Below are 27,527 nucleotides of genomic sequence, written 5' to 3'. Positions count from 1 at the left end.
GCTGGGATTACAGGCGTGAGCCACCGCGCCCAGCCCTCTTTTTTTTTTTTTTTTTTTTTTGAGACAGAGTTTCCCTCTTCTTACCCAGGCTGGAGTGCAATGGCGCGATCTCGGCTCACTGCAACCTCTGCCTCCTGGGTTCAGGCAATTCTCCTGCCTCAGCCTCCTGAGTAGCTGGGATTACAGGCACACGCCACCATGCCCAGCTAATTTTTTGTATTTTTAGTAGAGACGGGATTTCACCATGTTGATCAGGATGGTCTCGATCTCTTGACCTCGTGATCCACCGGCCTCGGCCTCCCAAAGTGCTGGGATTACAGGCGTGAGCCACCGTGCCCGGCCCCATCTCATTTTCATTTTCTTAAGCAAAACAATAAAACCTAGTCCCCAGATTTTAAAGGTTAGCTTAAAGAATCTGTCTCTCAGCCAGGCGTGGTGGCTCACACTTGTAATCCAAGCACTTTGGAGGCCAAGGCGGGCGGATAACCTGAGGTTGGGAGTTCAAGACCAGCCTGACCATCATAGTGAAACCCTGTCTTTAAAAAAGAAAAAAAAAAAAGAACCTGTCTCTCATTTTAGGAATGTATGGGTTGTTGAGAGTCTGGTGGGTGACCTGTATGTGTGTGGTTTTTATTTTGTTTTTTTTTTCAGCTGCTCGTGGAGCCCCACCTCTGCCACCCATTCTCAGGTGAAGCCTGGCTTGGTTCTGTTGCTCAGGAAAAGGATGGACCTTCTCTTCTTCTCAGATGGTCCCTTCCATTCCCCTGAAACCTGCATGAGAGCTCCTAACATGTTTCTCCAGTGCAACCAACCCCTAGACTCCAAGCGTCCTCCCAGCTCACCTCCATCTATGCATCTCGTCTCTGGATTTGGTGATCGGACTCTTTGTATTGACAATAGGATCTCAAACCTTGCATCCATCCTTTCTCCAGCAAGCCCTGCTAGCCACGAGGAACAAGTTTCCATGTCTCCTGCTTTTCTCTTGGGGAAGGGTGCCTTGTTGTGATGAATTAACTCGTTGGGGCAGGGTGGAGAATGGTACCCTTCCTTCTCCTGTCCACTGTGGGGGACGCTTGGCAGGTATATTATATTTCATCATTTAGGAGGCTGGCATGACCTGGACTTATGGATGGGAGGGGAGCATTTTTAGCGAAGCAAGAAAGGAGTTTGCGGAGAAGTGATCTGTTTTAAAGGTCAAATTTGGAGAAAGGGCAAGGAAATGGGTCTGCTTTATTTTTAGAAGTATTTTGTTTTTGTTTTCACCTGCCGTCCCCTGCACCCCCTGCAGGGATGAGTTGGGTATAAACACTAAATACTAATCAGTTGAACTTAACACTTAATAAAAAGAGAGGGTGAAATAAACTGAGGACCATTTTAGAACTAGTCACTTCTCTGCAGCAAAGGGATCAGGAGCCATTTGAACCCTCTGGGACCCTGCCGCCCCGCTGCCTCAGGATGCTTGGCTGAGGGATGTTTTTCCTCCGGCTTACCACCCATGCCCTCGAAAGAAAAGTCACATTTTGTGGAGGGCATCATTCATTCCTGATTCACAAACCCCAAAAACCTCTGGTGGGAGATAGGAAGGTAGGGCATGAGCCTGGGCTTTACCTCAGTCTTGAGTCTGCTTCAGTCTTTTGACTGGCCCTGAAGTGGTTGGTGGCCCTTTCTGTCCTTCAGTCCCTGGAAGGTGCTCCAGGATAACAAATAAGGGCAGGCTGAAGCCCCTCATGGAAGGAGCTGGCTTTGTGGGGATGCAAAGGACTTTAAGTCCTGCCTGTACTCTTCACAGCCCACCTGACTGAGCAGACTCTTGCTGTTCCTTTCTCTACCACCCTTGCCTTCCCAAGACTGCACAGTTTAACACAGCAGAGTACAGAAGGGTGAGGAAGTAAGCAGAGGCTTTTGAAGATATTCAGGTATTCCTCTATGCCAGGAAGGACAGACTTTGTTGAGGTTTGCCTCAGTTCAGTAGATCTTCCCTGGCAGCCAGCCATAGGTTCTTTCTTTGTCTTCCAGGTCCTAAAGAGCACAGAGAAAGTGGAGGTCCCCAGTCTAGGTAGGAATTAGACTACCTAGACTAATTGGATGATTGGATGAGGACTTCTTTTTATCCAACAACAGGATAGGGCTCCTGGGCTCAAAACACCAGATGCTTTGGTTTGCTAGAACTGTTGCTACGTGTTGTAAGGCTGCTTAGAGCGTGGCATGAGAACAAGGAAACCATGGCTACTCTTTGAAATGGATGGGGAAAATTAACTTAAAAATTTAATCACACACATCACAGGCTTAAACTGTCTTAGGGACCTTTCCAGTTGACTGGATCACAGGCTAGGGATCTGTGCATGGTGCCAGGTGGAATCTAAGTCTTCCCAGTGCTAGGTGAGGAAGGGCTCAACGGGGGTAATGTGTATGGGGTCTGCTGTCCTTTACCATCCCCTGGACCACATTAACTCTGGGACAGACCATGTTTAGGTCTGTCACCAAACTTTTTCTAATCATTCTTTATGTATCATTCTTCTTTCTAATCTGTTAGCAGTTATCTCCCAGAAGTATTCCTAGCATCCTGAAGTAAACAGAACTGCCAGGTGTGGTGACTCACGCCTGTAATCTCAGCACTTTGGGAGGCCAAGGTGGGCAGATCACCTGAGGTCAGAAGTTCGAGTCCAGCCTGTCCAACATGGTGAAACCCCGTCTCTACTAAACATACAAAAATTAGCTGGGTGTGGTGGCGTGCACCTGTAGTCCCAGCTACTGGGGAGGCTGAGGCATGAGAATCGCTTGAACCTAGGTGGTGGAGGTTGCAGTGAGTGGAGATGGCGCCACTGCATTCCAGCCTGGGTGACAGAGTGAAACTCCATCTCAAAAAACAAATTTAAAAACCCTAACAGAACTGAGAGAGGGGATGCTAGTAGAGGGAAAAGAGAGTACAAGAGTTGATACTGCGCAGAGTTCCAGGGCAGACACTGACAAGTGACTGAACTTTGACTGTGAAGTCTTCCCATTTATTTTTGAAATGGGAGTCAATGCCTTTTGTACAATATTATCAGAGTGTGTCTTTTTTTTCCTCCTTTTACTCAGACGTAGAGCATCACAATATCACGAGTAAAGCCAAACCCCAGCTTTTCACTGGGGCTGATATCGTCCTCCCCATGACCTGCTGCCCCTCATATTCCCCAGTACTTGGACTGTCACATGGGTATTGATTGTATACTTGTCTTGGCCTCATGCAAAAAGGCCTGGGTCTAGATCTAGTCAGATGGATTTTCTTTTTCAGAGCATGTTGATGACACAACACCTGTTTAAATGTCTTTGCCTTATACATTATTTGGTCCCACTGTTAATAATAGATTTATTACCATGTATATTTACTATTGAAGATGGGAGTGTGATCTGCATAGTTATTGGTCTATTTTGTATGTTGTAAAAAGCTTCTAGGTTTAAGGTGGGCTGGCTACAAGAGCACTAAAACTCTTCACCTGTTAAACTGCTCTTTTTATCTGCTTGTGGGAATGTTGTCTCTTTTGTGGAAGATTGGGGTGGTCTCATGTTGAGGCTGTTGCCCAGTCCAATTAACTCCCTTGTCCCCTTCCAGAAGGAAGAGACATTGCCCAACTAAGCACTAGGAAGCTGTGTTAAAAGCCCTTGTATGGGTTTGGTTTAGTGATGTTTTTCCCTAATGGGTAAAACTTTATAGTTGTTTCTTACTGCCCTGACTGGGAAGCAGGGCGGTGGCCTCTAGGTTTTTAAATGAGCTAGATGCCTCTCTTCTCCTTCTCTGGTCACTGAACCTGGACCAAAGCACTTTGATATTCCAGGTGTGATTTTCTCTGTCATGGGGATTTGCTCCAGCTGCAGAGCCCCATCTTTTTCACAGCCTAGGCCAGCAGAGTGAGAACCTGGGGCGACCCTATTTGATGGGTGTGCGGCTGCTGTCTCCAGGAGCTCATCCCAGCCCTCCTAACTGGCAGTGGCAAGGAGACTCGTCACCAGCCATTGCACTGGGGAACTCCCTCACCGCATGGCTTCCCAACTTGAAACCCAGATTTACCTCCAGGGAGAGGTGAGAAAAAAATTGTAAATAGACTTGCTACAGAGCAACTCAGGGTTGGGGTGTGTTTTAATTCTCCTGATCACTTGAAATAAACTGTAGGCCAAGTGCTTATGGGAGTGGGGGAGAAGTGCGACTCCAGGGTCCTTCCCTTCTGTGAAGCTCTGGGGGTGGAGTGTGGGCATCTGAGGCCCTATAATGGCACTACACTGAGCTGTCTGTCCTTCCGGAAACCCAACCTGCAATCAACTGCAAATCAAATTCTTCACATTCCAGTTACAGTCTTTCCCCATTGAATCTCAGTCCCTGGCCCTGTGGTCTAGGTGGCTTTCTGTTAAGCTACCTGAATTTAGGGGAATGGGAGGGGAGAAAGGAGGGCCATTACAACTCTGCCTTCAAGACTTATCTCTTAAAACGAAACAAAACTACAACCACCATCAAAACCACACGCAAGAAAAAAAAAAAAAGGATCACTTTAACCGAAGGAAGGGTTTGGTTCCATTCAACTCCACATTCATTGTGCCTTTACTTGTGTTAGATTTCTGTGCTTTCTTCCTCTCCCTCTTTGAAGCAATTAAACTTGTCCTTGACAATTGCTGTTTCTTTCTACTCTTGTGTCTGGCAACTTAGTGGGTTCCTTCTCTAATTGTCTTAAATTTTATTCCACTGGTGGCAAGTGGGGCCTAGCCGCCTTTTCTCATGTCTAATCTTTGTCCTTTCTCATGGTGCCCTGCATGGAAGTCACAGTCAACACTGAATAAACTAGAATGACACGTGTGCGTGCGTGTATGTGTATGTATGTGTTCATCTGTCTGCATGTGGATCTCTTTCTTTTAAAAAATAATTTATTATATGATTTATTTTGGAGTTATATTCTGATTACAGTGCTCCCTCTCCCAAATAGCATTGATTTCTTTTCCCCCTCTAAAATGTATAAAATCTGGTCTCAGGTTGGATTCTTTAGTACATTTCTTTCTTCTGGATGCTGTGCAGTTTAATTAAACCTTGCTTAAAAACAAAAAGTGAAAATTGTGTACTCTTGTCTGGAATACTGCCTCAAGTGGTGGCACAGAGAGGGGAGAAAACCTTTGCTTCATAATTTGGGTAAGTGCAGTGGTTTGATTCCAGGTCTCTTAAAAAAGTAGATCTGACTTGTGCAGACTCATCTATAGCTTCCTGGGGGTCTTCTCTCCTCCCCTCCTGCTGTATTTTGAAAATTACAGTTCTAGTTGGCCGTGCTTGATGGCTGACCCCTGTAATCCCAGCACTTTGGGAGGCCAAGGCAGGTGGATCACTTGAGGTCGAGAGTTTGAGACGAGCCTGGCCAACATGGTGAATCTCCACCTCTACTAAAAATACAAAAATTAGCCGGCGTTGTGCTACTCGGGAAGCTGAGGTAGAATCACTTGAACCCAGGAGGCGGAGGTTGCAGTGAGCTGAGATCATGCCACTGCACTCCAAAAAAAGAAAATTACAGTCCTAGTTACTTTTGCTGACTAGGAGATTCTGATGGTCCTTATTTTATTAATTTACTTTTTATTAGAGACAGGATCTTGTTCTGTTGCTCAGGCAGGAGTGCAGTGGTGTGGTCACAGCTCACTGCAGTCTCCAACTCCCAAGCTCAAGTGATCCTCCCACCTGTCTCCCACGTAGCTGGGACCACAGGTGTGTACCACTATGCCCGGCTAATTTTGAAAATATTTTTGTAAAGATGGGGTCTCCCTATGTTGCTGAGACTGGTCTCAAACTCCTGGGCTCAAGTGATTGTCCCACCTCGGCTTCTCAAAGTGCTGGGATTACAGGCATGTGCTATTGCATGTGGCCAGTCCTTATTTTGTATTTCCACTTAACTCCCCTTTGCCCATGATTTCAGGGAACCAAGGAGGCTTCCTGGCCTTGTGACCTTTTCCTTAACTCTCTTACAATTCTTCCTACCTGTGTTGCATGGCAGATTCTCAAATTGAGTACAGGAAGGAAGGGTGAGGACAAAGCATACAGAATGTATGTATTGGTTTTTATGTGGGTGTTGACTGTTTTTCCTTATTGCTTTTTAAGCTGAATCTTAGCTGGTTTTCTTGAACTTTGACGTTAGGTATAAAAATTCAACCAGACATTCTCTCCTTACTGTGGTCAGCTGACATGATAACCACTAAGGCTTAATGAGCTTAACTTGCACTTTCATCACTAGCAAAGGTCTTGAAATTATTTCTCTTACTGATTCATAATGGGTGTGTGTATGAATCACTCTCACATAATTTAGAAATAAAAGCTTATGAGGATGGCGGGGGGGGTGGAAATAAAGGACTGCTTTCATTTTTATTCGTACTTCCCAGATTGGTTGAATCCCTGATTATTTGACCCATCATTGTTATTAATATGATTAATAAACTACCTATTTATTGATTGAATTGTTCCTCCTGACTTGAAATAGCCTGCAAATGGAGCTTGCCTAAATGACCTTCAACTTCCTAACCCTATAATTCATTCTGTCTTATTGGGATGGTATTGCTAGAGTGTGTGTGTGTCGACACACACACACACTCACACAAAAGGATGCCAGACAGGTTCTTCCAGTGTGATTTGATTCCTTCTCCATGATACTGTGTATGAGTTAGCAGTATCATACTAGTTTCCTCCCTCCATTACCAAGGCAGAGCTGCTTCCTATGAATGTGCCCCTTAAGTATTTCCCAACCCAGTCTAACCATGAACTGAGCAACTCACTGGAAGGAAGCTGCCTGTCTCCACCTTCGTAGTACTCTGCAGAGGGAGGTAAAGGAACTGTGAAAAATGAACTAGAACTAGAAATATGTCAACCTCAGGATTCTGGCTGCGTCAGAGGGGAAATGCTTTGCCTCTGACATCACTGGAGCCCAGTCTGGATCATTTTCACACATAATTGAATTCATTCTTCACTTCTAGGCTTAGGGGTGTGAGACTTAAAGGACTATATGCTCTCTAGCCACAAGTGTTTATGCAAAGGGTGGATGTCCACTTGGCAAGAATGTCCTTTCCATTCCTTCATTTAGCAAGCACTTATTGGACACTTTACTCTGTACCAGGCACTTACAATATGAAAATGAAAAGTCTTTTTTTGCCAGGTGTTGGGGTCCGTGAGATCGGCACGTCTGCCGGGGATCTCTTGACCAGCAAGAGGGTCCTAATACCTGGAAGAGAGAGTGCGCGGAAGAAAAGAGAGATAGAGAAAGAAATGGGTCTGGAGGTCTGATAAAAGCTATGCTCAGATCAGCGATTTATTCTTTGTGCACAGTTGCTTATATACGTTTTTTCATACAGTGTCTGACGTAGGTCCCATTACAAAAGTTTTATCAGGAGGGAACAGAAAATTACAAAGTAAGCATGGGAGCGGGTAGCTTACAGGTTTATCTAAAGATCTCGGAACCCAAAACAAACAAAAGATTCTAATCCTATTAAGATTCTTATCCTCTTATCAATGACTACAGTTACAGAAAATAACATCAAGGCGAGCAATAATTTGAGGGGTAGCATTTTTCTAGTAACACGTGAGCGATCACGGGATTTAGTGAATGCAGGTAAACAGAGTCATAAAACCAGCCCAGAATGGGAACTTCAAGAGACAATAGCCTCATAGATGGTCATGCAGGCCTCACCCAGACATGCCATTAGCTCAGTGGATCAAGAATAGGCTTCTGCAAACTCAGGCCTCTATCACTTCCTTCTTTTTTCCTCAGCTCGACTGCCCTCAGCGTGGGGAGAATATGTCCGGGCTCTAACTCCGTCATGGCGGAGACACGGAGGGGTCTCTACGCTGGTGGAGCGATCTCCATAGCCAGGCACAGTGGCTCATGCCTATAATCCCAGCACTTTGGGAGGCTGAGGCAGGTGGATCACCTGAGGTTAGGAGTTTGAGACCAGTCTGACCAATATGGTGAAACCCCATCTCTACTAAAAATATGAAAATTAGGCGTAATGGCAGGTGCCTGTAATCCCAGCTACTCAGGAGGCTAAGGCAGGAGGGTTGCTTGAATCTGGGAGGTGGAGGTTCCAGTGGCCTGAGATTGCGCCGCTGCACTGCAGCCTGGGCAACAGAGCAAGACTCCGTATAAAAAAAATACAGTTTTTCCTTTTGGAGATGGGGTCTTGCTATGTTGTCCAAGGCTGGCCTCAAACTGGGTTCAAGAGATCCTTCCACCTCAGCCTCCTAACTGGAATTACAGATGCATGTCACTGTGCATGGTTAAGACATGGTCTTTGAGTCCAAGGAACTCGTAGTTTAGTAGACTTCGGGACAGCTACCAGGAGACACCTATACAGGGTATTAACAGGCTTTACAGAAGTTAGCAGGGAAGACGGATGGGGAGTGGCATTCCCGACAGAGGAAACGGCAAAAACAAAGTCACAGAAGCAAGAAACAATATGATGTGTATGTATCATGTTACTAGAGGATCATTATTAGTGCAAAGGAAAAGCTTCAAGTAGATAACCTTTCAGTCCTGACATTCTGTGATTATTTGCCTGCTTCCACAGTGGTCATTTACTTCTGTGGGCTTTTCTTGGGCTACTGCTATATTTCTTGGTGTTTTCATAGGCTCCAATATGCATGCTAAGTACTCATAGCTTCCTCTGCTGTCTCCTTGTAATGAGGTAGGTTGTTTACTATAACCATTCCTTAAAGCTGGCTGGACATACTTTACCATTTCAGGTTATTAAGGGCAATTCTTAGATGCTCATGTTATAAAAATATGAACAGTGAAGTTTGCTTCCTGAGTTCTACTGTCCTATTAAGAGATTAGAAATACCATCTAGTCCTTTTAAAAGCCTCCATTTTAGTCAGGCACGGTGGCACATGCCTGTAATCCCAGCACTGTGGGAGGCTGGGGGTGGGGGAGCAGATCATCAGGTCAGGAGTTCGAGACTAGACTGGCCAACATGATGAAACCCCATCTCTACTAAAAATAAAAAAATTAGCCAGGTGTGGTGGCGCATGCCTGTAGTCCCAGCTACTCAGGAGGTTAAGGCGGGAGAATGGTTTGAACCCGGGAGGTGGAGGTTGCAGTGAGCTGAGATTGTGCCACTGCACTCCAGCCTGGGCGACAGAGCAAGACTCCGTCTCAAGAACAACAACAACAACAAAAAAGGCTTCCATTGTAACTCTCCATTCATGGCAGCCCATTCTCTTCACTTTTGGAGTTTTCAGCTGCTAAAAAGCCTACACAAAATATACTCCACCATCTCTTCCTGTTTAGAGCCCTTTATCTAATCATCCCCCTATGTTAAAGGGCCAAGAGTTTGATTTTCTGTCAGAGTTCAGAGTTCAAATTCTAGCTCTTCCACTTACTAGTTGTGTGACCTTGGGCAAGTTTACTCAACTCTCCTCTACTGTGGTTCCTTCATTTGTAAAATGAAGTAACACCAACTTTGGCCGGGCACGGTGGCTCATGCCTGTAATCCCAGCATTTTGGGAGGCCAAGGCGGGTGGATCACGAGGTCAGGAGTTCAAGATCAGCCTGGTCAAGACGGTGAAACGCTGTCTCTACTGAAAATACAAAAAGAATTAGCCAGGCATGGTTGTGTGCGCCTGTAATCCCAGCTACTTGGGGGGCTGAGACCGAAAATCGCTTAAACCCGGGAGGCGGAGGTTGTAGTGAGCAGAGATCAAGCCCTTACACTCCAGCTTGGGTGACAGAGCGAGAGTCTCTCTCTCTCTCTCTCTCTCTCTCACAAACACACACACACAAAATAACACCAACTTAACTTCGTGGGGGTGCTTGTGAAAATTAAGAAAGCGATGTAGGTAAAATACTGAGCACATTCTCTGGCATACACTTAAAGCCCTCAATATTGGCTCTCTTCATGAGCTAGGTACCAATTAACTTGATGATCGTAATATTGTTGCTTTCCTCTTTCTAGTCTTTATGGCTCTGTTTTATTTGTTACTGAGGGGTAAAAGATAAATGTTTACCACGACCTAGAATTGGGTTCTGGCCTTTAAAGGAACCTGAGGGTTAGATGAGTTATTGGCTTTGGAAGCTGGCCTCCAAATTACTGCTCTAATTTATATTTTTCATTAAAAACTCAGCTTGCCTCTTCTATATAGCCGTTTTCCCTGGCTCTGAAACCCTAGTGTTTCGCCATAAAAGATTTTAAAATTAAGGGGTCATAATTCTCTCCCCACGAGGTGTGGATTAATGGTAAGAAGGTGCATAGAACATAATCTAACTTTGAACAAAATAAAAGCAAAGAGTTGGCTCTGTTTCTCACCTTTGAAGTACAAATCAAGAGATATTATGATGAAGCATAGTTTTTCTTTATATAGCTGTGTAGAACTTTACCAAAAAAACCACTAGTTCAGGTATCAGGAGATCTGGATCCTAGGCTCTTCACTGTCACCAAGATGCTGTGACCTCTAACCTTGTATGCAGGTTTGTTTGTGCCTTCCGGGGTTGAGGTAAGTAAAGTGCCTAGCATCATACCTGGCGCACACAACCGCTCCCCAAACGGTAGGTATCATGTAGTAGTACTGAAAATCTAGTCCATCAGGACGATGAAAATGGGTACGTTCGGCAGTGAGAAGGGAAACCACATCTTGACACTTTCAGTCGAAGTAATAGCGGGGAAGTAGAGCGGCGCGACAGTAAAGACTACGCCTCCCGCCGTGCTTTGCGGCGGGGCCGTCCCGCCTTACCCAGAGTCGCCCTGCAGCAATCGCGCGTCTTTCCACTGAGGCCCCGGATGTAGATTCTCTTTCCCCCCCAACGACGCCGCTCAGTGGGCGTGGCCTCACTGTGACTCAAAGACTTGGGACTCTCTCATTGGCTGTAACTCTTCCGCAGGATTGGAAGCAAAAAAGAGGCGGTACCCAAGGCGAACAGCGCTGCGACCACAGCCAATCAGAATCGAGACCGGACTTTGGCGGGAGGCTGGAACGCTGTGGTAATTCAGATTTGGCGCGAGCGCGGCTCGGTTTTGTTGCTGCTGGTGTCCAGTTTGTTCGGGGCTTGTGGTGGTGAGCCCCTGAGGCTGCGTGTGAGAGACCTAAGAAGGAGCCTACACTGAGGAGGTGGAAAGGAGAGGATTGCTCGAGGAGGCCTGCGATCTGTGAGGCAGCGGAGTTGGGTGAAGGCTGCGGGTTCCGGCGAGGCCCGAGGTGAAGTGAGGGGAGAAGAGCTGAGCTCGCTGGAGGTCTGAGGTCGGGATCAGGGAAAGGGCAGGCGCCCTCGTGATAGTTTCAGCAGTTGCGCGTGGTGTGAAGGAGCTGAAAGTTGTAGAAAGGAAATGTTCTGGGGTGCGTTGAGAGCTTCTTAGAATGAGGACTGCGTGCAGGGGCGGGGAGACTGAGAGAAGACTGACCTGCAGTGTGAGGGCTTGGGAGAGAAGAGATTAAATGTGGCGGCTGCTGGGCTGAACTGGTGATAAAACACCCCTCATGCCTGGAGGAAGGGAATTAGAAGTTCTATACAAATCAGTTCAAGTAATTTTTTTTTTTTTTTGAGACGGAGTCTCTCTTGTCGCCCAGGCTGAAGTGCAATGGCGCAATATCGGCTCACTGCAAACTCCATCTCCCGGGTTCAAGTGATTCTCCTGCCTCAGGCTCCCGAGCAGCTGGGATTACAGGCACCCGCCACCAGACCCAGCTACTTTTTGTATTATTTTAGTAGAGACGGGGTTTCACCATGTTGGCCAGGCTGGTCTCGAACTCCTGACCTCGTGATCCGCCCTCCTCGGCCTCCCAAAGTACTGGGATCACAGGCGTGAGCCACCGGGCCCGGCCCATTTCAGGTAACTTCTTACTGCATTTATCAATTGGTTAAAAACTTGGACTCTGGCGCCAGAATGCCTGGGCTTACATTCCTGTTTTTCTGTGACTTTGGGCCACTGTTTATCTCAGTTTTCGCATCTGTAAAATAAAGGCTAATACTAGTACCTACCTCTAAGGCAGTTGTAAAACAAAACGAATTGGCACATAAAGTGCTTATAACGGCGCCTTCAACGTAGTAGGTAGACAACAAATGTCAGCTGTTGTTGCATAGATTGGATGTGAAGCAGAACTGAATGCTAAAATATTGTGGTAACATAATTTACTTAGGAAATAAGTGTTAATCATCAGTATAAATAAATTCTATGTTAGTTATTTTCCCTTCACTTTTACATATTGACTTGTCCTGTTATTTTTTGTATCTAGTTGTGCTGCCGTCATGCCTCAAACCCGATCCCAGGCACAGGCTACAATCAGTTTTCCAAAAAAGAAGGTGTCTCGGGCATTGAACAAAACTAAAAACTCTAGTGATGCCAAACTAGAACTGACAGATGTCCAAACTGTACCCTGTTCTCATGTAAAAGTCCTGCCTCTCAGCCCCAGGAAACGTCTGGGTAAGCCATCCGTTATATCACTTTTTGACCTTTGTTTTCTCAATAAGGTGTGTGTCCTTTGAAGGAGCTTTCTAAGTTCAGTTAAGACTTTTTTTTTCCCCTCAAGAAAGAGAGTCTTGTGTTGTCTCCCAGGGGCTGGAGTGCAGTGGCGTGATCTCAGCTCACTGCAACCTCCGCCTCCTAAGTTAAAGCAATTCTTCTGCCTCAGCCTCCCAAGTAGGCACCCATCACCACGCCCAGCTAATTTTTATTTTATTTTTTTGGTATTTTTAGTAGAGACAGGGTTTTGCCATGTTAGTCAGCCTGGTCTCTGAACTTCTAACCTCAGGTGATCCATCTGCCTTGGCCTCCCAAAGTGGGATTACAGACATGAGCCATCATACCCAGCATTTTTTTTTTTTTTTTTTTTTTTTTGACAAAGTCTCGCTCTTTCACCGAGGCTGGCGTGCAGTCGCACGATCTCAGCTCACTACAACCTCCAGTTCCCGGGTTCAAGCCATCCTCTCGCCTCAGCCTCCTGAGTAGCTGGACTACAGGTGCACACCACCACACCTGGCTATTTTTGTATTTTTGGTAGAGATGGGGTTTCACCATGTTGGCCAGGCTGGTCTTAAACTCCTGGCCTCAAGTGATCCGCCCGCCTTGGCCTCCCAAAGTGCCGGGATTACAGGCGTGAGTCACCGCACCTGGCCTAAGACTACTCTTCATTTTAGTTATTTTCAGAATGGTTGCTAACTGCTTACTGAACTCCAGAGTTAAGCCGCTTACTGAGGTCACTTTCTGAACTACTTAATAGGTTTAATCTTTAATTCCTTTTTTTTTTTTTTTTTTTTTTTTTGAGGCAGAGTCTCGCTCTTGTTACCCAGGCTGGAGTGCAATGGCGCGATCTCGGCTCACCGCAACCTCCGCCTCCTGGGTTCAGGCAATTCTCCTGCCTCAGCCTCCTGAGTAGCTGGGATTACAGGCACGCGCCACCGTGCCCAGCTAATTTTTTTATATTAATAGAGACGGGGTTTCACAATGTTGACCAGGATGGTCTCGATCTCTCGACCTCGTGATCCACCCGCCTCGGCCTCCCAAAGTGCTGGGATTACAGGCTTGAGCCACCGCGCCCGGCCTAATCTTTAATTCCTTAATATTGAAGTTAGTTCTGTCAATGTTTTAAGTTACCTTGTAGTTACAAGGTATTATGAAACGTACCTCAATATTTGTTAAATTAAAAGAAACAAAAAGATGACATGCTGGATATTTTCCGTCCTTCTCTTGTTTTAGAACAGTGGTTGGTAATTCTTTCTTGTTTTGGAACATTTGTTTTTAAATGAGGGGTGATTTGGTTGTTTCTGGAGACATTTTTGGTTGTTACAGCTGGGGGATGCCACTGGCTTAGTGGGTAGAGGCCAGAGATGCTGCTAAACATCCTACAATGCCCAGGACAACTCCTTGACAATGAAGAATTACTTGGTCCAATATATCAGTGGTGCCAAGGTTGAGAAAACCTGTTTCAAACCAGTTTTAACAATTTCATCCCAGTAAAACCCATTTGGTTTCTACTAAATGCAGTAGTCCCCACTTATCCATAGCGGAGACATTCCAAGACCCCAGTGGATGCCTGCAATCAAGGATAGTACTGAACCCTACATGTCCTATATTTTTAATCTGATAACCAAGTCAGCTACTAAGTGACTAGTGGGTGGGTAGCATATACAGTGTGGATATGCTGGCTGAAGGGATGTTTCATGTCCCGGGTAGGATGGTGAGAGATTTCATCATGGTACTCAACAGCATGCAATTTAAAACTTTTCAATTATTTATTTCTGGAATTTTCCATTTAATATTTTCAGACTGAGGGGTAACTACAATGGTGGATAAGGAGACTGCTGTAGTAAGAGTGGTGATGCCATCTAGTGGCCAATATTTGCTGCTAGGTGAGAAGGCATTTTATTTTGGTGGTTCCGACTAAGGTAGAAATTCGCCTCTTTCTGGGAGAGGCAGAGGTCTTGCGCATCCTTTTACTATCCAATGCTATGAATGACTACATTTTGGTTTTATTATGTTTCAGGTGATGACAACCTATGCAACACTCCCCATTTACCTCCTTGTTCTCCACCAAAGCAAGGCAAGAAAGAGAATGGTCCCCCTTGCTCACATACACTTAAGGGACGAAGATTGGTATTTGACAATCAGCTGACAATTAAGTCTCCTAGCAAAAGAGAACAAGCCAAAATTCACCAAAACAAAATACTTTCTTCAGTTAGAAAAAGTCAAGAGATCACAACAAATCCTGAGCAGAGATGTCCACTGGAGAAAGAATCTGCATGTGTGAGACTATTCAAGCAAGAAGGTTTGTTCTTACATGGCAACTGTTAGTGCAGCTATTGTAACCAAGGCTGATGATTCCAAATGAAACCACCCAGTGGGTCTTCTCAGTCACCTTCTGTTGTGTCTAATTGACCTTTTATATCTGGCACAGGCACTTGCTACCAGCAAGCAAAGCTGGTCCTGAACACAGCTGTCCCGGATCGGCTGCCTGCCAGGGAAAGGGAGATGGATGTCATCAAGAATTTCCTGAGGGAGCACATCTGTGAAAAAAAAGCTGGAAGCCTTTACCTTTCCGGTGCTCCTGGAACTGGAAAAACTGCCTGCTTAAGCCGAATTTTGCAAGACCTCAAGGTACATTAAGAGTCTGAATTATGATGCTGTTGGTAAAATGACTCTTAGGTGTTTTGCTGTTTTTGAAACAGGGTCTCACTCTTTTGTCCAGGCTGTAGTGCAATGGTTTGATCACGGCTCACTGCAGCCTTGACCGCCTGGGCTCAGGTGATCCTCCCACCTCAGTCTCCTGGGTAGTTGGGACTACAGGCATGCATCACCACACCCAGCTAAAATTTGTAAAGACAGGATTTCACCATGTTGTCCAGACTTGTCCTGAACTCCTGAGCTCAAGCAATCCACCCACTTCAGCCTCCCAAAGTGCTGGGATTACAGGTGTGAGCCACTGTGCCCAGCTGGCACTTGATTTTTAAGAGTTAAGAAAGTGGACTGGGCACTGTGGCTCTCACACCTGTAATCCCAGCACTTTGTGGGGTGGGGAGGAATTACCTGAGGTCAGGAGTTTGAGACAAGGCTGGCCAACACGGCGAAACTCCCTCTCTGCTAAAAATACAAAAATTAGCTGGGTATGTGGTGCATCCCTGTAACCCTAGCTACTTGGGAAGCTGAGGCAGGACAATTGCTTGAACCCGGAGGCAGAGGTTACAGCAAGCTGAGATTGTGCTGCTGCACTCCAGCCTGGGTGACAAAGCGAGACTCTGTCTTTAAAAAAAGACAAAGAATAGAAGATTAGAAAATTCAGGGTCTCTTCAAATAAGACATTTATAATTTTATTGTTTAAATCTTTCCAAATGAAAGTATAGCTTCCTTACATGCTGTTAGCTCTTCAAAGACGTTTTAGGCTCTATCAGAGCTTTTATTTTCTGAGGTCAAAATAACTCTGATGTTTGCATTTTTTATTTCTAGAAGGAATTGAAAGGCTTTAAAACTATCATGCTGAATTGCATGTCCTTGAGGAGTGCCCAGGCTGTATTCCCAGCTATTGCTCAGGAGATTTGTCAGGAAGAGGTATCCAGGCCAGCTGGGAAGGACATGATGAGGAAATTGGAAAAACATATTACTGCAGAGAAGGGCCCCATGATGTAAGTATTGTTCTGCTTCATGTTGCTCTGTGAAAATCTGCAAGGTCTGTTGCCCATAAAAAGAACATTTTGTGTATTTGCTCTATGAAGGATAGTTACATAAACTTAAAGGAAAAGATGAGAAGGAAGATACACCTAATTTTAAAAAGGATTACTTTTAGATGATGTGGGGTATCCTTGTAACAGTAACTAGAGATAGGATAGATTATGATCCTTAAACGACTCAGCTTTAGGAAAGTGACCTGAAGTCAGCCTATATCAGACAGATTGGAGGGTTAAGAAGGTGAATATGGATACTAACTGTTTCTCTCTATATGTAGTGTGTTGGTATTGGACGAGATGGATCAACTGGACAGCAAAGGCCAGGATGTATTGTACACACTGTTTGAATGGCCATGGCTAAGCAATTCTCACTTGGTGCTGATTGGTTAGTGCTCAATTGTTAAAAATGTTACATAGTGGTTCTAAAGTATTCTTTTTTAAAAAATATGTATATTCAGCTTATTTATCAGTGATTTTATCTCAAACCAGCTTCTGCCTCATCAAAATAAGAAAGTTAAATGACTGTACATCTTACCTAGCAGATACATCTTATCTATTGGGTTGGGGTAGGACACAAGTGGGAAGCAACAATTAGAATGCTAGATTCTATAACTGGAAATTTATTTAGCTTTCAGAGAATTTAGTTTCCCCTTTAGGATGATTTGACCAATGGTTAGTGTTGTTGATTTCCTCCTTAGGCATTGCTAATACCCTGGATCTCACAGATAGAATTCTGCCTAGACTTCAAGCTAGAGAAAAATGTACGCCACAGCTGTTGAACTTCCCACCTTATACCAAAAATCAAATAGTCACTATTTTGCAAGATCGACTTAATCAGGTAAGTGCCAACTATTTTGCCAAATTATGTGTTCCTTGGATTCACCTGTGCTAGGAAAATTTAACAATAGTTCTAAAATATTTTTGCCTTGATTGCTTTATTAATGGAGCAAGGAGTTCACATGGACCATAGTGATAACACTTTTATGTGAATTTCCACTCCATTCATTTACTGGGTGTCTCAGTGTTGAAATAAAAGCAAGAGTTGGAGGAATCACTCAAGTGCTTTCTTTTTTTTTTTTTTCCCCTTGAAGCAGAGTTTTGCTCTTGTTACCCAGGCTGGAGTGCAATGGCGTGATCTCGGCTCGCTGAAACCTCCGCCTCCTGGATTCAAGCGATTATCCTGCCTCAGCCTCCCAAGTAGCTGGGATTACAGGTGCCTGCCACCATGCCCAGCTAATTTTTGTATTTTTAGTAGAGACGGGGTTTCACCATGTTGGCCAGGCTGGTCTCGAACTCCTGACCTCAGGTGATCTGTCCACCTTGGCTTCCCAAAGTACTGGGATTACAGGTGTGAGGCACCGTGCTGGGCCTCAAGTGCTTTATTTTTTATTTTATTTATTTATTTTTAATAGAGACAGGGTTTTGCCATGTTGGTCAGGCTGGTCTTGAACTCCTGACCTCAGGTGATCCACCTGCCTTGGCCTCCCAAAGTGCTGGGATTACAGGTGTGAGCCACTGTGCCTGGTCTTCAAGTGCTTTCTTTAATAACCTTTAAAAAATAGTGCCTATGAAAAAACTTTTGAAAGTGACTAAATAGATTTTTTTAATTTTGCTAATTTCAACTCTGATTGCTGTTTTTCCATTTATGAACCTCTACCATATCCCTACAAAATGCTTAAATGTGTGAAAACTCTCAAACATCTCCATTATTTATGAAGAAAAGGCATCTTTTTGACCCTAAAGAGTTGCCAGTCAAGTTTAGGGTTAAATGTGAAAATATTTATGCTTGGGACCTAAATTACAGAGGGAGAATCTTATAGTTCAAACTGTCATCTTCTATGTCTTGTCTGAAGGTATCTAGAGATCAGGTTCTGGACAATGCTGCAATTCAATTCTGTGCCCGCAAAGTCTCTGCTGTTTCAGGAGATGTTCGCAAAGCACTAGATGTTTGCAGGTGAGTTATGACACTGTTGGCTGCTTTTATTAAAAAAAAAGGAAATGCTGTTAATTGTCTCGTGTAACTCAAGTGAATGTGGCTTAAGAGGTTCAGTTCTGCTACTTTTTTACTCTCAGAAAGGAGGACTTGTTTCTCAGTGGGGAGCTGTGGATTTCCACCGTGTTAATGTCTGAAACATTATCAGTCCATTACCTACAGAGGGAGAAACAAATGAGATGTTGCTGGCACTCCCTGTGGTGATTATAGATTGGTTAATTACATTTGTATTAAAAAAGACTCCAGTTTACTTTTCCATTAGCTGATCTCAAGCAGGTTTATTTATGGACCTGAACCATCTTTGCCTTTAGACTTTTTCCTCTTCCTTTCCTTTTGTGAGCACCCCTTCTTCCCTCCAGTTGGTGGTCCCCTACAGTTGTACTCTAGACCTCTTTCTCCCTTCCCATCCCCCTGTCCCTCCTGCTGGGGAAAGCCTCTGTGCTGACTGATGAAATTTCTTCCTTCCCAGTAGGGACACTGGGTCCATTAAAATGATAGTTGCTGTGCTGGCCTGCTGGTCCAACCTCCCCCTATTGCCATGCAGAAGATCCAGGTCTGGCTTATGGCTTCCTGTGGGCAAAGTACTTTGGAGAGAGCAGTGGGAGAGTCAGCTCTTCCTGTTGCTAGATTGCATGATCCTGAATTTAAAAGTTTCCTCTAATCAGCAAACTACTTGGGTAAAGACTGCAACTATGAGCAATAGTCATGTAGGCTAGTGTGGTTTAGGCTACACATATCCTATGTATATATAACGGAAGATATCCCTTTTAGGTTTTGTGTGTATGGGTGGTGTTGGCTCCCTTTAGTCAGTCACCCACACTACATATCCTCTCCTACCATGACATTTTCTCCTCACCCAAAACGTTATCATTGGCTTAATGTACGATGACCTACTTGGCATCTATTAGGAGGAAACCATGTAAGTTTCTCAAATCTGACATCCATGAATTATTTCAAAGCAATTAAATCCCCTTATCTGAGAAATAACCTAGTTTTATTTTGGGGCTTTAAAATTACAAAACACCGTAATTTTAAAGTTATACATAGGATGTATGTAGGCTAAACCGTGTTAGCCTACATGACTGTTGCTCATAGTTGCAGTCTTTGAGCAATAGTCATTAATGTGCCTGCTTTTAAGCTTGGTGGTTTGGTATGGTGTTTGGTTTGGCTTAGATTAAATTAATTTTAGAAATTTTTTTTTATAGGAGAGCTGTTGAAATTGTAGAGTCAGATGTCAAAAGCCAGACTATTCTCAAACCACTGTCTGAATGTAAGTAGTTTATCTCCTTCCTGTCTTCCTTTGTAATTGGCAGCTTAGCTTTTCTGAGGAAAGAGGTAGAAAGATGAAATGAACATAGTTAAATCCAAACTCACCCATTTTTATGTGTGTCTGTGTTTTTAGTCAGTTTCATCTACTTTATTTCAATCTTGCCTGCCAGTACTGTAGTTCATGCATTACTGGAAATGAGTTCCCAGGGTATTGCGTAAATGGCTAGGACAGAGTAAGTTTTCTTTTCAGGCTCTAGAAATGAAAATTGTAGACAATGAGGTTGGATCAACTCTCTAGGTGCTTATGTTGAGTGCACTTTAGGTCTCAATATAGGTGAAAGCAAAGCCTGATAAATTATGGAGAATTGGGTAAAAGAACTGTGAAGCCCCATGCAGTGGTTCACACCTGTAATCCCAGGACTTTGGGAGGCCAAGGCGGGAGGATCGCTTGAGCCCAGGATTGTGAGACCAGCCTGGGCAATGTAGTGAGACCTCGTTTTTATTAAAAAAAAAAAATTTAATTTTGCAGCCATAAAAAATGAGTTGGCCGGGTGTGTTGGCTCATGCCTGTATGTAATCCTAGCACTTGAAGGCTGAGGAGGGCGGATCAATTTTTAGACCATCCTGACCAACATAGATAAACCTCATCTCTAAAAATACAAAAATTACCTGGGCATGGTGTCCCGCTCCTGTAATCTCAGCTGCTCAGGAGGCTGAGGCAGTAGAATTACTTGAACTGGGGAGGCAGAGGTTGCAGTGAGCTGAGATCATGCCACTGCACTCCATTCTGGGTGGCAGAGCGAGACTCTGTCTCAAAGGAAAAAAAAAATGGTTCGTGTCCTTTGCAGGGACATGAATGAAGCTGGAAACAATCATTCTCAGCAAACTAACACAGGAACAAAACCAAACACTGCATGTTCTCATTCGTAAGTGGGTGTTGAACAATGAGAACACATGGACACAGGGAGGGGAACATCACACACTGGGGCCTGCTGGGGGTGGGGCCCAAAGGAAGGGAGAACATGCAGGACTTAAAAACCTAGATGTTGGGTTGATTAGTGCAGCAAGCCATCATGGCACATGTATACCTATGTTACAAACCTGCATGTTCTGCACATGTATCCCAGGGCTTAAAGTAAAAAAAATGAATTAGCCAAGCATGGTGTGCACCTGTAGTCATAGCTACTTGGGAGGCTGAGACAGGAGAATCGCTTGAGCTGGGGAGGCGGAGTTTGCAGTGAGCTGAGATTGTGCCACTGTACTCCCAGCCTGGGCAACAGAGTGAGACTCTGTCTCAAAAAATAATATTAAGAAGAAGAAGAATTATAAGTTCAACTTGGGATATCTCAAGCATTTATTTATTTATTTATTTATCTCAGGCATTTAAACAAGTCTAGAGGGTAGAGGCAAAAAGATCATATTGCTACAGTAAGCTACACACTATCACAAATGACAAAATTAATTTTCCATTCCCTCAGCCTTGTTTTGGTTGTGGCAAATGTAAATGGCCGTGAACTACATATCTTACAGTATTTGATATCCAGTGGTAGTCTTTATAAACAGAATAGTAAGATTTGATTGTTTCTTTTTGACTCCTACACTGGTTAGGAGTTAGTAAAATTGTTTCTGGCATTATAGTTTTGCGTGAAGTTCTGTTTTTCATCAATTTGCTAAAATAAAAAAAAATTAAAATTAATTTCAGAAGTAGCCAAAATTCGTGCTTAGGCTAATAGTAGGCAATATATGCCAATGTATAGACTTAGATACTGGTTTCTTCCTCCTCTTCAATTTTTCAGATTATTCCCTTTTCCCCTCCTTTTTCCCCACCAGTAACATTTAGGCTTGTCACTGGCCCTTGTGAGCACCACTAGCACAAACATAACTAAAAAAGGTAGAGAGGTTGTAAGTTCTGTCTTTTGATTTCTGGATTGTGTGGGATTGGCTTTTTTTCTTTTCTTTTCTTTTTTTTTTTTTTTGAGACGGAGTTTCGCTTTTGTTACCCAGGCTGGAGTGCAATGGTGCAATCTTGGCTCACCGCAACCTCCGCCTCCTGGGTTCAGGCAATTCTCCTGCCTCAGCCTCCTGAGTAGCTGGGATTACAGGCACGCGCCACCATGCCCAGCTAATTTTTTGTATTTTTAGTAGAGACGAGATTTCACCATTTTGACCAGGATGGTCTCGATCTCTTGACCTCGTGATCCACCTGCCTCGGCCTCCCAAAGTGCTGGGATTACAGGCTTGAGCCACCGCGCCCGGCCTTTTTTTCTTTTTTCTTTTTGTGTGAGACAAGGTCTTGCTCTGTCTCTCACGCTGGAGTCCAGTGATGCGATTATGGCTGGTGCGATCATGGCTCACTGCAGTTTCAACCTCCCAGGCCCAAGCAATCCTCTTCTCACCTCAGTCTCCCCAGTTCCAGCTATTGCTAATTTTAAAATTTTTGTAGAGTCATTGGGTGGAGGAGTCTCCTTACGTTGCCCAGGCTGATTTCAAACTCCTGGGATGAAGTGATTCTCCCGCCTTGGTCTCCTACAGCATTGGAATTACAGACATGAGCCACCACACCAGGTTGAGATTGGCTTTTAATGGTTCCAGAAAGCTATAGGGAGATTGACTTCAACTAAATATAAGAAGAAAATTTCTAATGACTAGAACTAACTGGGCTTCCTTGGAACATAGTGGGTTCTCCAGCATTGAAGATATTCAGACAAAAGCTGGATAGATGCCACTTGTTGAGATTGTTTTAGAGAGGACTCAGCCATTGGGTAGGGAGTAAAAATAGACTTCTAAATTTCTTTCAGCTTTAAGATTCTCTTACTTGATCTGTGATCTCTGGTTACTTCATTAGTCCTCTGCAGCATCCCTCTGTGGTAATGAAATATTATAGCAGTAAATTGTTATGGGGCAACTGCAAGTGATTCAGGGAGTAACTTCAGGCAAAAGTTGTTACAGAACACATCTCTCTGTCTTGCAATTCATGCATCTCCAAACAATGAGACCATAGTCTTTTTTTTTAAGACAGGGTCTCACTCTGTCACCCAGGCTGGAGTGCAGTGGTGTGGTCTTAGCTCAATGAAACCTCCGCCTCCCAGGCTTAAGCCATCCTCCCACCCCAGCCTCCTGAGTAGCTGGGACCACAGGCGCATATCACCATGCCCTGCAATTTTTTTGTATTTTTAGTAGAGGTGGGGTTTCGCCTTGTTGCCCAGTCTGGTGATGAATTCCTGAATTCAAGCCATTAGTTATTTTTCCTGATCCTCTCCCTCCTCCCACCCTCCACTCTCCTATAGGCCCCAGTGTGTGTTGTCCCCTCTAGGTGTCCATGTGTTCTCATCATTTAGTTGCCACTTAGAAGTGAGAACATGTGGTATTTGGTTTTCTGTTCCTACAGTAGTTTGCTAAGGATACAGTCTTATGCAGCTTATTGGCAGTTTCCCAACCCCTGGTTTTTATTAAGATGATGATATCTGGATAGGCATGGTGGCTCACTCCCATAATCCCAGCGCTTTGAGATGCCTAGGAGGGCAGATTGCTTGAGCTTAGGAGTTCAAGACCAGCCTTGGCAACATGATGAAACCCCATCTCTACAAAAATTACCAAAAAAAAAAGATGGTGCTATCTACTAGCATACCCAGTGACATTTTCTCAAGTGTTGGCTGTATTGCTGATCAACTTGGGCAAGTGAACCAAACCTCAACGGTCATTTGGGGAGGCCATCTGAAGGACTGATAAGGCAGTGACTTTATTCTCTGCATTTAGCCACACATTTGATCCAAAATATTGGGTAATTTTCCGACTTTTTTTTTTTTTCTTTTTTCTTTTTTTTTTTTTTTTTTGAGACAGAGCTTTGCTCTTGTCGCCCACGCTGGAGTGCAGTGGCATGATCTCTGCTCACTGCAACCTCTGCCTCCCAGGTGCAAGTGATTCTCCTGTCTCAGCCTCCTGAATAGCTGGGATTACAGGTCCCTGCCACCACGCCCGGCTAATTTTTTGTATTTTTAGTAGAGATGGGGTTTCACCATGTTAGGCAGGCTGATCTCGAACTCCTGACCTCAGGTGATGTGCCCACCTTGGCCTCCCAAAGTGCTGGGATTACAGGCGTAAGCCACCATGCCTGGCCTTTTTTCCCTTTCTTAATTACCAGAAACAGTCACCATCTTTGCTTCAAGGTTCTGTTCTTCTCATACCTATTAGATACTAGGAACTAGCCTGCTGTGGTGTCATGCACCTGTAGTTCTAGCTACTCAGGAGGCTGAGGCAGGAGGATCACTTGAGCCCAGGAAGTTAAGGCAGCAGTGAGCCATGGTAGTGCCACTGCACTGCAGCCTGAGCAACAGGGATCTTGTTCCCCACCCCCCTAAAAAAAGGAATACAGTAGTTCTCTGTCTGGTCCTTTCATGAGGTAGGTTTTGTACCTCTGACATTAAATTACATTCCATAGGACAAAATAGCTCACTATTTGGTCCAGAGAAAGGGTAACCCTAATTTTCAAGTCATCCACATTATTCTGACATCTTTTTTTTTTGAGACAGAGTTTTGCTCTTGTTACCCAGGCTGGAGTACAATGGCTCGATCTCGGCTCACTGCAACCTCCGCCTCCTGGGTTCAAGCAATTCTCCTGCCTCGGCCTCCCGAGTAGCTGGGACTACAGGCGTGTGCCACCATGCCCAGCTAATTTTTGTATTTTTAGTAGAGACGAGGTTTCACCATGTTGACCAGGATGGTCTCGATCTCTTGACCTCGTGATCCGCCCACCTCGGCCTCCCAAAGTGCTGGGATTAAAGGCGTGAGCCACCGTGCCTGTCCTTATTCTGACATCTTTAAGAGAATAGCATTATCTCTCTCATCTTTTGGCCTCTGGTTAGAGAGTTGGAACCTCTGCTTTGCCACCATGTGACTGTACTTGAAATTCCTTTAGCTCAAACTTAGTATCATTTGTTTCATCATGTATAAACACACACACAATATTTTAGAAATTGAATTAAGCTTGACTTACTTACTTTATAGGTAAATCACCTTCTGAGCCTTTGATTCCCAAGAGGGTTGGTCTTATTCATATATCCAAAGTCATTTCAGAAGTTGATGGTAACAGGATGACCTTGAGTCAAGAAGGAGCACACGATTCCTTCCCTCTTCAGCAGAAGATCTTGGTCTGCTCTTTGATGCTCTTGATCAGACAGTTGAAAATCAAAGAGGTCACTCTGGGGAAGGTAAGTTGGGATGGAGCAGATGGAGCAGAGGTAGAGATGAGAATCTGGTTTGCAGAGCAGATATTTTCCAAAAGGCCTATTATACTTCAGCTGATAGGAATTTAAAATGGATTTTAACAGTAAGAATTAATACTGGTAATGGCCAGGTACGGTGACTCATGCCTATAATCCTAGCATTTTGGGAGGCCGAGGAGGGTGGATTACCTGAGCTCAGGAGTTCAAGACCAGGCTGGGGAACATGGTGAAACCCCTGTCTCTGCTAAAAAATACAAAAAATTAGCCGGGCGTGGTGGTGTGCACCTGTAATCCCAGCTATTAGGGAAGCTGAGACAGGAAAATTGCTTGAACCCAGGAGATGGAGGTTGCAGTGAGCTGAGATCGCACCATTGCACTCCAGCCTAGGCAACAGAGCAAGACTCCGTCTAAAAAAAAAAAAAGTTAATACTGGTGCTATATAAAAGGCACCTATTTCCCTTGGGTTGTGGTTGAGAGTTTACCATTAATCTTTCCCCATGCTCCCCTTTATTTCTGCATCTATGAAATATAGAAAGCCCCTTTCCTACATTACTGTTTAGGCTTTTGGGAATGTCTACAGAATGACTGTTTAGGGATTTTATTGAAAAGAGGAAGAAATAGGGTATTCAGATAAGTTTTTTGCTAACTCAGACTCACGTTTCTTAAAGTATTAAAGACTATAAGCAATGTGACTTTTAATCAGCATTTGTTCTCCCTTGTTTCCTCCCAGTTATATGAAGCCTATAGTAAAGTCTGTCGCAAACAGCAGGTGGCAGCTGTGGACCAGTCAGAATGTCTGTCACTTTCAGGGCTCTTGGAGGCCAGGGGCATTTTAGGATTAAAGAAAAACAAGGAAACCCGCTTGACAAAGGTACAACTGCTTTTTTGTGACAGTGTTTTTAATTGTCCTATTTTGTAGAGTGATGCTAAAGTAAAGGTTTATTGTTACACAAGATGACCACAGTTAAGTCATTTTTTGTTAGCTAAGGTTTAAGGTGTGTAAAGATGGGAGTGTGGTATGAATATGTTTTCAGCCTATTGGAAAAAAAACTGTTTAACTTTCTTGCCTCTTGTGAGAAAAGTTTAATATGGTAGAAGTTTCTGTACTGATAACTTTGCTTTTGTGAGTTCTCCAGCATGAAAAATCCTTTTCTCTTTTTTCCAGGTGTCTTTCAAGATTGAAGAGAAGGAAATAGAGCATGCTCTGAAAGATAAAGCTTTAATTGGAAATATCTTAGCTACTGGATTGCCTTAAATTCTTCTCTTACACCCCACCCGAAAGTATTTATCTGGCATTTAGAGAGCTACAGTCTTCATTTTAGTGCTTTACACATTCAGGTCTGAAAACAAATATGAACTTTTTTACTTGAAACCAGTGGATTTTAATCTATAGATTCTTTAGTGCCGGGCGCGGTGGCTCAAGCCTGTAATCCCAGCACTTTGGGAGGCCGAGGCGGGTGGATCACGAGGTCAAGAGATCGAGACCATCCTGGTCAACATAGTGAAACCCCGTCTCTACTAATACAAAAAAATTAGCTGGGCATGGTGGCGTGTGCCTGTAATCCCAGCTACTCAGGAGGCTGAGGCAGGAGAATTGCCTGAATCCAGGAGGCGGAGGTTGCGGTGAGCCGAGATCGCGCCATTGCACTCCAGCCTGGGTAACAAGAGCGAAACTCCGTCTCAAAAAAAAAAAAAAAGATTCTTTAATATTAGCACAGAATAATATCTTTGGGTCTTATTATTTTTACTTATAAAAGTGATCAGGTAGATCCTTTTTAATTACATTCACTACTTCTACCACTGTGTATCTCTAGCCAATGTGCTTACAAGTGTACAGATCTGAAATGTGTCTATATTTACCTCTTTGTTTGCTCAAACATGAGTGTGTTTTTGTTTTTGTTTTTTTGAGACCGAGTCTCACCCCGTTGCCCAGGCTGGAGCTCAGTGGCGCGATCTTGGCTCACTGCAGTGTTCACTTCCTGAGTTCAAGCAATTCTCTTGCCTCAGCCTCCCGAGTAGCTGGGATTACAGGTGGGCACCATCACACCTGACTAATTTTTGTATTTTTAGTAGAGATGGGGTTTTACCATGTTGACCAGACTGGTCTTAAACTTCTGACCCTCAAGTGATCTGTCCACCTTGGCCTCCCAGAGTGCTAGGATTACAGGTGTGAACCACCACCCCCAGCCATGAGTATATTTTGTTCAGAACTTTGAGGTTAGGGTAAGAAGAATGTAAAAGAATGATCCAGGAAAATTAAGCAAGTCCACGTGGATATTTGGAGGACACTGGTTAAAGAATTTATTTATTTTTAGAGTATACTATGTTCACAGCGCAGATACTACAACATTGTGACATTTTAAAGGCTCTTTGAGTTTCTTGGGCACCTCCAAGGGCGTTGGGGTTGTAAGGAGACTGTAACTACAGATTGTGAATATATTTATTTTCAAGTTGTATTCTTTGTCTTTTTAAGCAATTAGATTTCAAGAGCACTCATGCTTTCAGAAGTAAATGAAAATTTCTTCCTAGACTGTCCCACAGTCTTTGCAGTCCTTAGATGAAACCACTTGTTTCAAGATGCTTTAGTTTGGGGTTGGGTTTTCATCTAAACACATTTTTTCCAGTCTTAGATAAATTAGTCCATATGGTTGGTTAATCAAGAGTCTTCTGGGTTTGGTTTGGTGCCATTAAATGGCAATTTGTGACTGAGACACCAGAGGGCACCATTATAACATTGACTACTTTGAAAGTGGATGCTTGGGACTGAGGTAGTTTTGGGGGAAAGGGGGAAGTTCTCATTTGGGAGATTGCTGTACTTTTATAACTTAAGCAAATGCTTGAAATGTAAACCATGTATGATATGAATGATCTGAGAGCCAGTGACCCTGAGCTCTCCTGCTGCTGCCTCTA

The 27,527-nt window shown here is 44.1% G+C and overlaps 2 protein-coding genes across 5 annotated transcripts in view; both read left to right on the top strand.

The window, feature by feature from the left end:
* The window catches only part of WIPF2 (WAS/WASL interacting protein family member 2), a 56,456-nt gene extending 50,000 nt beyond the window's left edge, over positions 1-6,456 (top strand). For all 3 annotated transcript variants that reach the window (XM_012452014.2, XM_012452015.3, XM_012452016.3), the window contains exon 8: positions 652-6,456. In XM_012452014.2, coding sequence (XP_012307437.1) covers positions 652-692 — 41 coding nt within the window. In that variant the 3' untranslated portion in view covers positions 693-6,456. The remainder of the gene's footprint in view (positions 1-651) is intronic.
* Positions 6,457-10,971: 4,515 nt separating this feature from the next.
* On the top strand, positions 10,972-27,113 carry CDC6 (cell division cycle 6). Of its 2 annotated transcripts, none has more exons than XM_012452017.3 (12): positions 10,972-11,176; positions 12,212-12,399; positions 14,459-14,740; positions 14,870-15,069; positions 15,916-16,091; positions 16,412-16,518; positions 16,832-16,971; positions 17,987-18,087; positions 19,332-19,396; positions 24,400-24,602; positions 25,348-25,488; positions 25,783-27,113. In XM_012452017.3, the coding sequence occupies exons 2-12, from the start codon at positions 12,225-12,227 to the stop codon at positions 25,870-25,872; spliced, it is 1,680 nt and encodes a 559-aa protein (XP_012307440.1). In that variant the 5' UTR covers positions 10,972-11,176; positions 12,212-12,224; the 3' UTR covers positions 25,873-27,113. The 2 variants fall into 2 exon arrangements, with proteins under 2 accessions (XP_012307440.1, XP_012307441.1); XM_012452018.2 differs by having other exon boundaries at positions 10,972-11,218.
* The last annotated feature ends 414 nt before the right edge of the window (positions 27,114-27,527 follow it).

Source organism: Aotus nancymaae, unplaced genomic scaffold, assembly GCF_030222135.1.
Source record: "Aotus nancymaae isolate 86718 unplaced genomic scaffold, 86718_ANA_hifiasm-v0.15.2.pri h1tg000089l, whole genome shotgun sequence".
NCBI classification, from domain to species: Eukaryota; Metazoa; Chordata; class Mammalia; order Primates; family Aotidae; genus Aotus; species Aotus nancymaae.
Note: the sequence above shows the minus strand (reverse complement) of the source record. Positions and strands in the feature narration are given on the sequence as shown.